The 14,778-nt window shown below is 34.3% G+C and overlaps 1 protein-coding gene across 11 annotated transcripts; it reads right to left on the bottom strand.

Moving 5' to 3' along the window:
- Nucleotides 1-4,069: 4,069 nt before the first annotated feature.
- On the bottom strand, nt 4,070-13,312 carry LOC140808587 (uncharacterized). 11 transcript variants are annotated; one of them, XM_073165660.1, is made up of 18 exons: nt 13,011-13,291; nt 12,779-12,877; nt 12,595-12,693; nt 11,865-12,027; nt 11,657-11,792; nt 10,910-10,994; nt 9,977-10,114; nt 9,261-9,361; nt 9,037-9,150; nt 8,134-8,351; nt 7,275-7,359; nt 6,975-7,033; nt 6,714-6,910; nt 6,501-6,624; nt 6,353-6,408; nt 5,255-5,400; nt 4,990-5,148; nt 4,070-4,691 (listed from the first exon to the last, which is right to left on the bottom strand). In XM_073165660.1, exons 1-18 carry the CDS (start codon nt 13,075-13,077, stop codon nt 4,398-4,400), a joined length of 2,340 nt encoding a protein of 779 aa, XP_073021761.1. In that variant the 5' UTR covers nt 13,078-13,291; the 3' UTR covers nt 4,070-4,397. The 11 variants fall into 11 exon arrangements, with proteins under 11 accessions (XP_073021761.1, XP_073021759.1, XP_073021760.1 ...); XM_073165658.1 differs by having other exon boundaries at nt 10,910-11,003; nt 13,011-13,290; XM_073165659.1 differs by having other exon boundaries at nt 10,910-11,003; nt 11,865-12,024; nt 13,011-13,287.
- Between the last annotated feature and the right edge of the window lie 1,466 nt (nt 13,313-14,778).

A 14,778-nucleotide genomic window follows, 5' to 3' on the forward strand; every position in this document is an offset into this window, starting at 1 on the left:
CTTGTGCTTTTACGATTTTAAACTCTTAAAACTGACACACATTGTCCGAAATAGGTAAATTTCTGTCATTTGTGAGTTGCTAAGATACTTGTGTAATCTTTATAAATAGGTCAGAAGTTGAATGACTTGACTTCCAGTATCCTATTTGAATAACTCTGTTGAGCCCAAATTCTACAAAGCGCAAATTGTGTAAAGCTCATCAGCAATGGAAGTCCATTAAATGTGAGAACCCTATTTCATAATCTAGTAAAGAAGTCAGTTGGTGAGCAAGATGGGAGAAGTTGATCCACAGCCCATTATGGATGATCGTGGAAGGTGGCTGGAACTGCTCTGTGGGGTGGAATAAAAGCTGAAAAGAAGAATCAGAAAAACTCTCTCGACAAACATTCAACAAAAGCAGCAGCAAATCTTCTTCAATTTCTCTCAATAGTTTATATATATATATATATATATATATATATATATATATATATATATATATATATATATATTTCAATTTTTCCAGTGTTTTAGTTTCTTCAGATTTTGACATATTCCTCCAAATTTCTTGTAAAAAATATTGTTCAAGTTCATAACAACATAATTAAATTATATTGTTAATTGAATCTCTCTATAATTTTATTATATTCCTCAATTTATATTTTTATCTTTGAAGTCGTACCAAGGGATTAAAATTAACGGTTGAATCGGGACATACGACGCTTAATAAAAGAAGTCAGATCATTCATATTTGGAACAATCACGTACCTGGTACCCCCTGCAAGTTTTCATGAGAAACAAACTCATTTCTGACCGGTGGCAGTGCTGTTAGATCTTCAATGGGTTTGAACACATGTACTGCCAGTTAGGCCATCTCCAACCCATATCCTCTATTTTTCAAAAACACAAATATAATCATAGAATTACATAATGTATTATATAACCGAACTTAATTAATTCGATAAACATAATACAATAAAACATGTATTAAACTCAATTTATTTAAAATAATATGTTATTAATTTTTATGATCATTATCTTGTTTATTATTTCCATTTCATGATAATTATAAACAATTGACTTGTATTTAATTCATGAAAATAATAAAACAATTAAAATAAATTAACTAACTATAAAAAATATTTAATAGTAAAATTAATTAATTAAATAATTTGAAATATAATAATATAAAATGGATCAAAACAAATACATAAAAATACAAAAGGACTATTTTGCAATTGTTATGATGGCATTTCAGTAATTTGGTGGATCTCCGTATTGATCTTCAAATTAATAGTTATCCTCCAAAAATGAAGGATCACTGTTGCAATCTCCAAAATGGAGATTGCATTTAGAGTTGAGTTAGAGCACCAACTCATACTCTATTTTGGAGATTTCCTCCAAAATAGAGATGGGTTGGAGATGCTCTTAGTTTGACATATGCATCTTGCAACTAGAGTTCAAACATTATGCAGCTTGTCTTCTTACCATAACGACTTGATCTTGTAATGCACTTGTCTGAATAGATTGAACTAATCAAGAGGTTTGAAATCCTTAAAGTACAATTAAAATAAGAGATATATATTTTAATTATAACAAAAATTTATGAAAAAAAAAAGATATTTACATACAAATTAGATGTTTAAATTTTTTTTTAAAAAAATAAATTCAACAGTATGAAATCACAAAATATAACTTTTACGTGATGGCTTCAATTTTGTTTTGAAAAAAATTAAAAGATCGGTTTTCTGAAACTATTGCAATTTAGATACCTAGGCTCAAAATTTTGTTTTCAGAAGTGCTAATTTGAGTTAAGAGAGCTCACATACTGACATAAACTATCTATATAATGTAATTATAAGGAAAATGTATTTTTTGGCTAATATATTTAATTTTTTATGATTTTGATAATGAATATTGTCAGTTTTCAATTTTGATAATGTATTTTTAATTTAATGCAATTTTAACCTTTTTTTTTTCAAAAGTGCTGATGTTGCATGAGTTTCAGGTCAGAAAATAAATAAAACTAAAAAAAACAAAGTTATTGACGAGATGATCAAAATAAATAAATAAATAAATATATATATATATATATATATATATATTTTTTTTTTTTTGATATGTTGTACATCTATGTGAGTACCGATAAGGTGTAACTCACTTATTGGATGTGATGAATTATAGAAAAGTTGCGCATCCAATGGGTGAGTGACACATCATCGGTGTTCACATAAGTTTGCACGATAGGTGTGCAGCATATCAAAACTATATATATATATATATATATGCCCGCACATGTACATAAATGTGCTTCTGTAATCAAATTTAAATATTGTTGATTGGTTTCGGGGAAAAAAAAGTCATCAACAAATCCTCATTTTGTTTAATGGATATTGGACTTCTTGGGAGTAATCTACTTGGGTGAATTATAATTTTTATTTCCAAATTGCATGGCAACAACTCTGAGAATCAACTCATCATCATCAATTCTTGATATCTCCACCAAATCCCACCATTTTTTCCTTGTGCTTTTGTACATTTTCTTCATCTTTCTTGCACTTGTGAGCTCCTCAAGTGCTGACTCTGAAACCCTTTTCTCGGATCATTCATCTGCAAAAACAATGATTGATTTCCACACAAGAAAAGGGGGCACGTATTCGAATCCCAAAGGAAGAGACCAAAACCGGTTTGAAGCAAGCGATCACGAAGTTCCCAGTGGACCAAACCCTATTTCCAACAGGTAAAATTAAAACACTCGCTTGCTATGGAGTCTGTCATTTATATGTACGTTTAAATGATGAATGTTGGTGTTTTTTGAGGAAAGAATTAAGCACATGAAGTTGGTTCAATTCACATGTATACTATAATTTTTAATATTGTGCATAAATTCATATATTTTAAACGAATAAATATTTCTGTGAATGATCTTCCAGTAGCTTCTTTAATTATTTGATTATCACATATATTTAGGGCTGAGTGAGCAGCTAATATAGAATGTGATGTGTAGAAAAACCTTTATGAGATTGTTATATATCAATTTTGCGATACGGATTTTCGATAACCTAAACATACATAAAATATATATAATTAAAAAAAACACATCAAAACATGTACACACCCATAAAGGCTTCCAAACAATACCAGGTAGGGGTGATCACGGTGCGGTTTTGCGGTTTTTTTACAAAAATTCAAACCGAATTGCCATATGCGGTCGGTTAGTATTTTGAAAAATTAATCGCGGTTTTACGTAAAAAATCGGCCTTGCGGTTTTGAGCGGTTTCAAGCGGTCGCGGTCGGTTTTACGGTTTTTTTAATGAAAAATATTAAAACATATATTCTAATTTATTTGAAAACAAAAACAATATATTGTTTTCAGATATAAAATATAGTTCAAAGCATATAAAGATCAAAATAGATTAAACAATAATCAAGATTCAAACTAAGTTAATAATTTAACAATACAAAATATTCACAACAAAAATGAAATTTACACTATTTTATCATTTTTTTACATTCAGACTACAAACAAAATATTGTAGCAAAAAAAAATACTTTAATAAAATATTAATATGAAGAATAATTAAAGAAAAGATAAGTTTTATTTGTAAGAATAATAATTTTAAAAATAGTTAGGATATAATGAATGATGATTTCTTTATTTGAATATGTTGTTTACAAATTATTATAATTTTAGGCCAAATATTATGGCAAACGGTTTAGGCGGTGCGGTTTGGTGCGGTTCTTGGCAAAAAAAATAACCGAACCGCGTATGCGGTGCGGTTTATGATTAATATTTTTAATTGCGGTTTTTATAAAATATTATGAAAAACGATACGGTGCAATTCGGTTCGGACGGTTCGGGCGGTTAATAAAAAAATTTGATCACCCCTAATACCAGGAAGTGAATGTCGTGGAATCTTGTGTAGAATAAAGTTTGTTGTCCAATGGTGTCAGCTAACCTGCCTACCCAATTTGACTTAATTTTATGAAAATGGATCCCACACAATTCATTCCCAAGTTCGGTTCCATATTTCCCTTTTTTTTCATTTTGTTTTTTGTTTGACATGTTTAAACAGGACAAAGCATTATACATCATTGTATGCATATAATCAAAATGGTCTTCTACTGATGTTTTTTTTTACAAAAATCATCCCAATGTTGTCTACAAGTCCAACAAATAATGATATTCTTGAATGAAACTTCTACTGATGTTTTTTTTTTTTTTACAAAAATCATCCCAATGTTCTCTAAAAGTCCAACAAATAATGATACGTGTAAAAGCATAAGTGCAATTCCAGAGCGAATGATGAAACAAAACTTGCAAATGAAATGACAAAAGATTCCATTTGCCACATGAACTTTGGAATGAATCCACCTCCATCGCTCACGTCAAACAAGTTTGCAAGGGAAAGAATCTCTTACAAGGTAACCTGAACTTTCACCGATGATTCGGACACAATTATATCTCTCAAATTATCTGCTTTAGGGTGGTCGAATGAATCGATCTTAAGCCTCACATGCAGATGTCTCAAGAAAACGAGTTCTTCTAAGTCTCTCTTTGATGCTGTTAGGACCTTAACAAGTAGATCTCTTTTGAACCGTTTACTCGGGTCCACAATAGAGACGATTTTTGTCACTCTGTCTTCGAAACTTTCAATGGTCGAAATTGTGCTCTTTTTCAGCCTCAGGTAAAGTGCAGCTAAAATGATAACCTGGATATATCGGAAAATTTTAAAAAGAAAAAAGGTTTTATCAAGTGTTGAGATCTTATCTGTGGGTGCTGGGATTCAGAAAAATGTTGCGAGACAGGACGAGAGAGGCGACTCAATCGATTTAGAGGAAACATCTTTAATTTCTATAAAATATTCAACCTAAAAGTCAATTTTTTTTTCCGTAGGGGCTTGTTTGTGGGTGAATGCATTAACCGTGGTTTTTCCTTTTCGATTTTAGTAGAGTTGAATAAAACCTAGATCAATTTCTAGTTGTAGAAAGAAACTGGAGAATGCTTACCTCACTTGTTCCAGGACTAGAGTTGATTGTGCAACCAATGCGGGCAACCCCTTCTTGCACGACAGGCTTGCTTTCTTCTTCTGTGCTCGACTCTTCTTCTAGTGATGTTGAATAGCAAAGATTGTCGAGTTCATCGTACCATTGCTGAGCAATGCCAACCTGAAAAAAGCCAATTGCATAAATTTCACAGCAACTAGAATTCCAAAAAGGTGAACTTAGTGATTAATAAAATATAAAATGTGCCAGAATTTAGCAACTTATACACCTTTTCTGTTGATAATGCCTTGTTCTCTAATTCAGAGACTTCAGCAGCTGCTCCTCTGGCTAGACGCCATATACATCCTTCTTGTGGTTGTTCTACTAGTTCAGTTTGTTGTGGCACACTGATATATAACTCTATATCAACTCTGCCTGAGGAATACAAGCATGAGATTCATTTACCTAACCACCAGAAATAGTAAACAAGGCACATACTAACAAATCTCATGTTCATGATGAAAGGTTAGTTACGAGAGAGATTTTGAGTTAAAAGATCGAATGTAGAGGAAATGTAAAAATGGCACTTAAACAGACATTGACAAAGAGTTCAAACAATCAACTTAAACAAATCATATGGCCTTTTTGGTGCCAAAGGCCAGTTATCTCAGTGGCTGCACATCAAACTTGCCAGCAGTTAAATCCTGGTTTTCTCATACTTAAACCATGATAAAAATAAATAAATAAATAATAGTATGAATTAAAAGATCAACAAAAATTCTTCTGGGGTAACACAAAATTTCCAAATAGACAATAAATACTATCGTGAATTAAAAGAATTTTTTTTAAAAAGTTTTTAGGTCCAATCAGAACCAATATTCCAAAGAGATGTCTGTTTCGAACATTAAAAAATTGCAATATGATTACTCTCCTATTATGTGACCACTTTAGAAAATCCTCAAAATTTAAAAGAGAAGTGAGATCGACGGTAAAAAAGCACAAGATTTGATATGGTACTTCACATACAAAATTGCTAAACATGGAATGTTCTTTATCACTGTAGGCATTTCAGACTTAAATTTGCGAGACGGTTTCCGAACCATCAAAGTAATTTTTCCCAACATGGTGAACAGCAAGAAAAACCAACAGTTTTAGCAAAACATCTTCATGACCTTTCATTTTATTTTTACTTTCAGATTCCCAACAACAAAAGGGCTTTTAAATACAGCTGCATAACTGACAACTGAAATTCTGAATGGGAAAGGGCGCAAGTTAACACTGCTGATCAATATGAAGTAACCAACAAATGAGTATTAAGAATGAAAATCACTTGACAATGGAAGGAAATTGTGCCTGTTTATCATGGAAAGAAGTATATTCAGCATACCTGGCAATAAATTAAACTCTTGTACGTGATCAAGTTCCGGTCCTGGCACTCCATCACTGATAATATGAATAAAATATAAGTTAAGCTAAAAACAAAACCATAACAGAGGAAAGCAATTCAAAGGTTGCAGCAAATTTCTCATACTTACTCAGAATAAACTTGTTCTAAAGGGGGAACAAACCAATAAGGAAGCCCAAGGACTCCGAAATTTGAGAAGGGAAAGCTTATTGCTGATCCAGTTCCTCTATCGAACTTAACAACCGTCTGACCAACTTCAGTATATAAACTCATTAGCACAGACCCAAAATTTAACTTGACATAAAAAAGATAAAAGTTTATGAGAATTAACAAGATTGGGTACCTGTATCACATAATACAATATGGTCCTGGAAAGTTGCTGTAGAAGACATAAGCCCAGCATACGGAATTCCATCGAATGAACAACTAGCAGCAAGTTGCTGCTCTAACCAATCAGATGGCACGTGCCTCGCAGAAATAGATTTATCCATCATCATCTGCCCACAGATCTCCAAAATCTTTGAAGATTCTGCCAGTTCACTGAGAGTCAATAAATCGAAATTATTCTGAGCATGCAAATTGAGAGGGAACAATAAGCCGATACCTTTCACAGTTTCCCTGATAGAGCTTGATTCCAAGTCTACAACCCAAAGGGTTCCAAAACTGTTCACGAAGTGGTACAAGTTATGAAAGGTTAATTTTGTTTGTTTCTTTCAGTTAATAATGTTGCGGGGTGATCGAAGATAGACCAATCAACTAGAGAAAAGTAAAACCCTTCTAACAGAGTAGGTTGTACTGCGAAGCATTGGCGTGCTTTGGTGCATTCCTCCAAGTCGCTATTATGCATTCTTTAAATTACAGACATCACAGTGGCCACGAAAAATATCCCATGATCATATCTAACCTCGTTCATGTCCATTTTAGAGCATCTACGGTAGAAACTTTCAACCAAGTATTTATTGTGCTTTGAGCAATCCTCCCTTCCGACACTTGTTAGCAAAAGAAAGCTCGAGTTACTTCATTAAATATTCTGCAAACTAATATGTTGCATCTAGTATTCTATGTGATCGTAAGGTACCCCGAAACTCAAATGAGAAGTTCTAAAGAATAATGGTTAGGTCTGCTATGTTAATTAGAATGTTGAGCAGTAACGCGGTCACATGAACAAAATATTAGAGTAACAGAGATAAGGTGGATGTGCAGACCTATAAAAATGAATACGCTTTGAAACGAGTATATTAGTGAAAAGGTTGGGGCTACGCCTAATGAAGAAAAATTTGAAGGAGACACGCCCAAGATGGTATGAACACGTACAAAAACGACCAACAGAGGATCCACTAAGAAGATGCGAGAACATGACTAGTATCTCCATTAATGGACAAAGTGGGAGACTAAAAAAGTTATTAACGATTAAGCATGATACGTAGTTACGTACTATCTAAGGATGAGAATAAAATAGGAGATAAAGCGCACAATGGCATAGAAATATCCATATAGTAACCCCACTTAGTTAGATGAAGGCTTGCGCGTTGTTATTGTAATATGGTAGTATCATGCTCTATCCTCCAGGCGTTGTCTCACTTGTGCATTTAAAGTGTAAAGAATCAAATCCCACAAAGACCCAAGAAAATGGTTGACTAAAGAAGGTGTCAATTCTAAAATGCTGAAGTAATTACATACTTCCAAAGACATCCGATTAACATTAAGTGGATAAAGAAACAAAAGCTACAATTTGTCTGATGAAAGCAATAAATGTGTTCTACCTTTGATTAAGGACAAAGAGATCATTATCTGATGCCTTCAGCATATGCCAGGGAAACAAAAATGATTCAGAATTCAATGCTTCGGACTTCAACTTTACAGGCCACACCTTATGCAGAATCCATTTCCAAAAACTTTTATTCTTGTTACCATCAGTCGTCGCCGGAAAAACTGTCTCCACGACCCTCCTCTCCAAATCAGCTCTCCTGATAGCATGGTTCTGATATGAAAGCAAAAGATAATTGATTGACAAAAAAACAGAAATACCAACCAAAATACTAAATCATTAGAGCAGGTAACGAAAAAAGTACAAAATAAGGTGTCACGGACAAAGGTAGAATTGGGTGCTGCACAGGAGTTCTCCCATTTTTTTCCCAGAGAATGAACTAGGATTCATTCGGAGAAAAATTAAATCGAATTAACACAATGTAGTCTAGGCAATGTAGGAAAAAGATGAACTGTACCTAATTTAACAGGTGCATCTCCACAATCATCTATGCTCATGGTGGCAAAAAAAGATATTATCTAGAATAGATAGTGGTTTCTTTTGCATTGAGATCTTCCAAGATACGGATAACAAAATTTTTGCATTCTTCATTTGAAACTTTTTTTTTTATTTTTCATTTGAAACTTCTTTTGCTACTTCTCTTTATTAGAACTCAGTTTTTGAATAATACAGAGTATACACAGCTCAGTCTTATTTGTGCTTTTATAAAATAGGTTATTCTTCACTTATGCTCAAACCCTTTTCAAAAAGATTAAAAGAAAAATTTCTGATACATAGTAGCGCATTAATCAGATTTAATGATATACAATTTTCAAAAAGCACCCGATAACCTAGCGGAACATATGAGATTATAAAAGAATTCATAAATGGATCATTATGAGCAGCTGTGGGGTAATACCTCAGAATCCACAAAATATATGGAATCCTCAAAAGCATGATAAAAGGAAGCTGCAGGGCGTAGTAACTTGGCACTCTCAAACACTCCATCCTCAAATCCAGGGGAAGAACCAATCTAAGAGTTCATCATTTCAGTTATGCATTTCTTTTACTACACCAAATATTTAAATCTCAACAAAACTAGTTCACAAGTCGAAAATTATCAAACCCAAATCTAGCACATACAGCATCCAGAAGTTTCCCACTGCCATTAAACACAATAATCCTATGGTGATTGACATCAGAAAGGAACAAGCGATCGCCACACTCATCAACAGAAATGCAACCTGGAAAAATGGAGAAAAAGTTACACTTTTAGCATCCATGTGTTAATTAAAAGTCATACAGATATAAAAGAAGATAAAATGGTTAATATGTCTAAATTCCACAAGCACTGTTGCTGCCAGGGAATAGCAGAATACTTCCTAATCCAGTGAGATGCTAAACACTGAGAGTTCTCTCTTTTTATACACTCTACCTCAGCGCTGAATCACAGTCTCTGTTTCCAGTTATAGAACCCAATTAGAAACAATGTGCAACAATTTATTCCAGTAAATTAATGTCATCACCAACCAAATTAACCTCCACTGTCAATTCTAGCATACAAACTAACATCCTACCATGGTAATGAAATAACCGAGATCTGATATCACCAACCAACTTAACCTCCAGTAAACAACCTCTCTCCCTCCCCCCAAATCCCCCTCCCGAAAAGCGCAAAAAGGAAAGAAAAGAAGCAACATATAAAGAGACCCATTCAACAAATACACACTTGAACAATAAACGAATGAATATCTTCAAGCACTCTACTCGCATAATAATCACGAACTCTATCATTTATTGATTTCCCAGACCTAACCTCTTATAAGGGATAAATTGCAGAAAGCAGAAGAAGCCTCTACCTGGGAAAGACCAAAGTAAATTTTGTGACGAGGAACAAATATCTAGTTCCTTAACAACTTCAACAGGCTTTACCCAAGTACTTTTCGTATCATGGATAATAGCTCCCTGCATACTTTGTTCATTCAACTCTTGAATAGCTGCCAAACATGACAAATAGAAAGTATGCGATGATTCCCAACATGGAAAAATTGAGCATGTTTCCAATTCCACAAAAAAAATCATCAAAGACAGAAAACAAGAAAAAAAAAACAATGAACCAAGCAAATAGACTGTTATCCAACCCCCTTCCCTACCCCGTGGTCAGCCAACTATTTTAAGCCAAAAACACGCTACTAGAAGAAAATACTAATAAAAAAAACTAATCAATTGCCACATTCAAAATTTAACAAGTACTATTGCTAGAAAATCAATTTCATGCAAGCAAATTGAAAGAGACAAAACTGCATAAATCCTTTGTCCAACTCTGTTTATACTTTCCATTGCATTTTGAATGAGAAAAGATGCATTGGAAAACGCACCTCGTTTAATTAGTAGTTGAATACGAGCAAAGATCATCAGCTACAGAAAACAATTTGATAAAAAGCCCGACGAAAAATATCTTCATATTTGCTCTTTCAGGTCGCGTTTTAATGCAAGTTACTGCACTTGCAGGAGCAGTAAAGAAATTGTATCGACTAATAAATGAAACTATCACATCAAAATGAAGAAAGCAATCTTCATGTTCAATGATCTAGGTCACGGTAAAACACCTTTTTACTCCCTTTAGGTTTGCTGAGCTTCCTATGAGTTAATATCTAAAGAAATCACCCAACTGTGTCTATAAAATCCATAAAAACCTTGCGAATGAAACATATTTAAGACTTATGAAACGATTCATTTGATTTATGTTTTTTTGCCAAAGAGTAAAGAAATGAATAAAAAAGTACTATCACCTTTATCAAGTGCTTCAAGATCAACATTCTTCGCAGGGTAGACCAAAGGATTCCGAAAGCCTTTAGATATAATGTAGCATGGCCCCTTTACGATCTAAATATACCAAAGCAAGAGTAAAGGACTTGGAAAGAAAACTGTATAAACAAAGGGAAATGCATGCATCAATTTGAAAGATATAAAAGATAATATGTTACAAAATGAATTAAGAAGATTTCCATAATTAGAGTACCAAACAGACTACATATATTGCATCTGCATGCTAATATCCTTTGAAGTCAGCCACATAAAAGACTCGTTATATTTTTAAATGTACGTATATATATAAACATGCTTTAAATAATTCATTTGCAACTAATAATAAGAAACTGACAGAACAGAAAATACAGAAAATCTAGAAAAGTAACGTGCAACTTGCTCCTTCAGGATGATGATGTGGACCTTACACAAAGCCGGCACACATAATTTTTCAATTTCTTTAATTTCTCTAATCAAGCAAGGGCACATGGACCGATCTTTCCATCCGTAGATTATTACAAAAATAAATACAACATTATTTCAAAGGAATTTCTTAATGCTTTGCATTTGGAAAATCTTTCTTAGAATTTTCATCTCCAAACTAATTTTAAATTCTGGGGGATTGAACCAATCACAAAAAATCTAAGAAATCTATGTGAAATGTCAAATAGCAAGGCCAGGTCGCCAGGACCGGCGATTCAATCAGTCAACTACAAGTGTACATCACAGACCTCAAGGCTGTACTTGGACAGCAGAATAGGGAAATTAATATATTCTTTGAAGATGATCTGAATAAAGCTTGTAGAAATATCATTGAAGCTTATTGACCTGCCATATTGCACAGCCAGAACCTGAAGGAAGGGGTACCTGCAGTATCAAAGATTAAATATAGCATGTTCGCCACATAAGAAATTTGTCTAACATTAAAATTTCCATTACCTCTGGTGAAGTGATTTTACATTCTCAAACATTTTGAAAGTAATTGGATTTGAAGTAAAATCATCGCCGACATAATCACTAACAAGAACAAGTAAAATTCCATCTTCCTTGAACACATTTTTGCAATCCGAAACGGCATTCAGCCAGTAGTGCAAAGAACCTGCTAAATCATTTATATTGGAGGGTCATTTTGCACATAATTCATAAAGGATTATTGCATGAAACAACAATAAAGTTGAAGATGTCATGAAAGTCAAAAATGTCAGCAGCAGTCCTAGCCATTGCCATAAACCGTCAATGATAAGTAGAACTATTGCAAATGTACCATATAAATTATATATTTTCCTACATGCACCACAATCGCAAAAACAAAATCCAAACAATAGTTATTTCCGATCAACAAGCAACTTCATTCAAGGTTAACACGGGCATGTAAAGAGTGAGTTCAGAGGGAGAAGGAAAAACACATCAAAGGGAGAAGGAAAAACAAACCTGGCTCTCAACACTCTGAGTAAATTCCAAACACCACAACACCATTCAGAATCCAACCAGCACTAGAACCTATTCTTTCATCCAATACTTTTTTCATATTAATATAATTTTACTGTACCCTTCTGCCAAATGCTTTCTCAAGCTTTATCTCCTAATTAGTGCTCATATAAGTTATATGAGCACTAAAAAACCATCAAAAGAGTTTAAAAGACGAAAAGAAAAATGCAGTCGCACTCACCTTTAGGCTTGTGAAGAGATGATTGGACAAAGGACAAAACATCTACGGCCGAAAGCAGCTCGTGTTTTGTTTCTGCTACAGATGAATACCTGCAATAAGCTGTCCGGGCTTCGTATTTCACTTCCAGAATCACACATAAAGATCGCGATAGGTAAAGAAAAATTCAAGAAGTCCAACTCCTTACAGCCCGCCAATTCCGCCCTCCCGTGGAAGCCAGATTTCACTTCAACCGAATGAAAAGCCAAAAGATTGTTGCCGATTGCAGTTAACCGAAATGGATAACCTTTAGCCAAGAATGGGGAAAAAACAGATACCAGTGTCCAAAATTCAACACGCGAAAAAAGAAAATCAAATAACATAAAAAAAAAAAGGAGGGCATGTTAATGTACAGTTCTTAATGAGTTGCATTTCTTTACCGGAATAAGTTAGGGGAGACGGCGAAACTCGAAAAATACGTCTTAGACGTCCACATCTGAGTATCATTTCGCTTTCTCCGCTGATAATTTTGTCGGCGTTCTCAATGAACAAAGTTCAGAGGATTGCAGATGACTAGGTAAATCACAGTGAGAGAAGAAATTAGGTCGATTTTTTGCAAAGAAGAAATCTTTTTTAGGGTTTTATAGTAATTGGGATGGAGAAAGAACCGGCACGAGAAAAGGATCAAATTTGGGTTGGGGACAGTTCCTCCCGACCCAACCGTGTTTTGACTTATGGACCAATTGACTCATTTACCCTCCGAGAATCACGTCACCTTCACCTCCTCTCTTCACGTTTGATTGCATCTCTCTTCTCCTTCGAAGGAACACCATTCCGAACCTTGAAGCCTTCTTCGTTTTGAAAATCGAAAGCTTCGGAAGCCAATTTATCTAAGAGCATCAATTTTTTTTAAGCTCTCTGCAGAATTTGTAGCTTGCATTGCATATCGATCGATAATTGGTGATTAACTCAAAAAAAATCCATATTGTTTTATAATAGAATCTGGAACGGTGTGTTCTTCCAACATTGTATTTTTCGATAGCTAAAAGTGCAATGGCTAGCTATTTCTGATCTCAATTTTCAATAGATGTAGTTTGGTAGATATATTTCTTCATGTCTCCAAAAAATATATGATAAAATTAATCTCAATATGTGGCATTGCAATGTCTAGCTCCTCAGCACAAGATTGTGAACTTCAATGATGATGATGTCTTTTAACATGATACATCTTATTATGTGTATGAGGCTGACTATTATTGAATTGATGACAAAGAAAAAAGACGAGATTGGCCTGACTTGATAGGATGAGTCCAGGTGGTCTTGCTTGATTTGATGGGATGACCCCGTGTGGTTTGACATGGTCTCCCGGGTGGTCTGGCCTGACCTGATGGATTAGCTCGAGTGGTCTGGCCTGCTTTGGTAGGATGACCTCGGGTGGTCAGGTATGCCTGATGGATGATCCCGAGTGGCCTGACATGTTTTGACACAATAAGCCCAGGTGGTCTGGCATGTGAGTACTCTTGATAGTGTAAGATGAGCTTGGGTCAGACGATCTACGCACGCTCAACAAGAAAATGTCAGTGAGACGCCGAAAGGGTTTCTAGCGTAGCTACTCCGAGGCCTAAGTCGGTACAAGGTTCACTAAGTAGAGAAAGAAATTATTAAATGCAGTAGAATACAATATCTCTTTCCCAAATGAGCAAACATGTGTATTTATAAAAGAAGATGACCTCAATTATAGTACATGTACCTTGTTTGTCACGTCCCGATACCGGGGTGAGTTGACATCCGGCGTTGTTTTACAATTATTCAATTGTAAATCAACAAGCCTCGTAGTACAGTGTACAACCAAACCAGTCTTTTTCATAAAACATACAATGTCTTTACAACGTAATCAATTTAACAAACGAGTGCGGAAGCGAATATCGTAAAAATAAAAGATAGCCAAATTCCAAAGTATATCTTGATCAACAGAAACATTGTTACCATCCCCAGAAATGCATTTGCTCTTCTTCTTCAACTTGTTTTTCATTCTTATCTGGGAGTGAGAGGTGTAAGGGTGAGTATTTTGTGAAATACTCAGCAAGTGGGGGCCGATCGATCACAATAACACAAAGATATACATATATAGATCTTTAACAATTCGAAATTTCCGTGTCTCAACAAACGTCGGAACAATAAAATGATAGATACGACATAACTTATATA

Source organism: Primulina eburnea, chromosome 13, assembly GCF_022965805.1.
Source record: "Primulina eburnea isolate SZY01 chromosome 13, ASM2296580v1, whole genome shotgun sequence".
Taxonomy (NCBI): Eukaryota; Viridiplantae; Streptophyta; class Magnoliopsida; order Lamiales; family Gesneriaceae; genus Primulina; species Primulina eburnea.

What these genes read in the sequence shown, in the direction of transcription:
- LOC140808587 (XM_073165658.1), bottom strand. Translation starts at nt 13,077, where the DNA reads ATGATACTCAGATGTGGACGTCTAAGACGTATTTTTCGAGTTTCGCCG. An exon ending in ATCTCTTCACAAGCCTAAAG is followed by an intron (nt 12,028 to 12,594) that starts GTGAGTGCGACT and finishes TAAATGATTTAG; the next exon opens with CAGGTTCTTTGCACTACTGG. An exon ending in TTAGAACAAGTTTATTCTGA is followed by an intron (nt 6,409 to 6,500) that starts GTAAGTATGAGA and finishes TCATATTATCAG; the next exon opens with TGATGGAGTGCCAGGACCGG.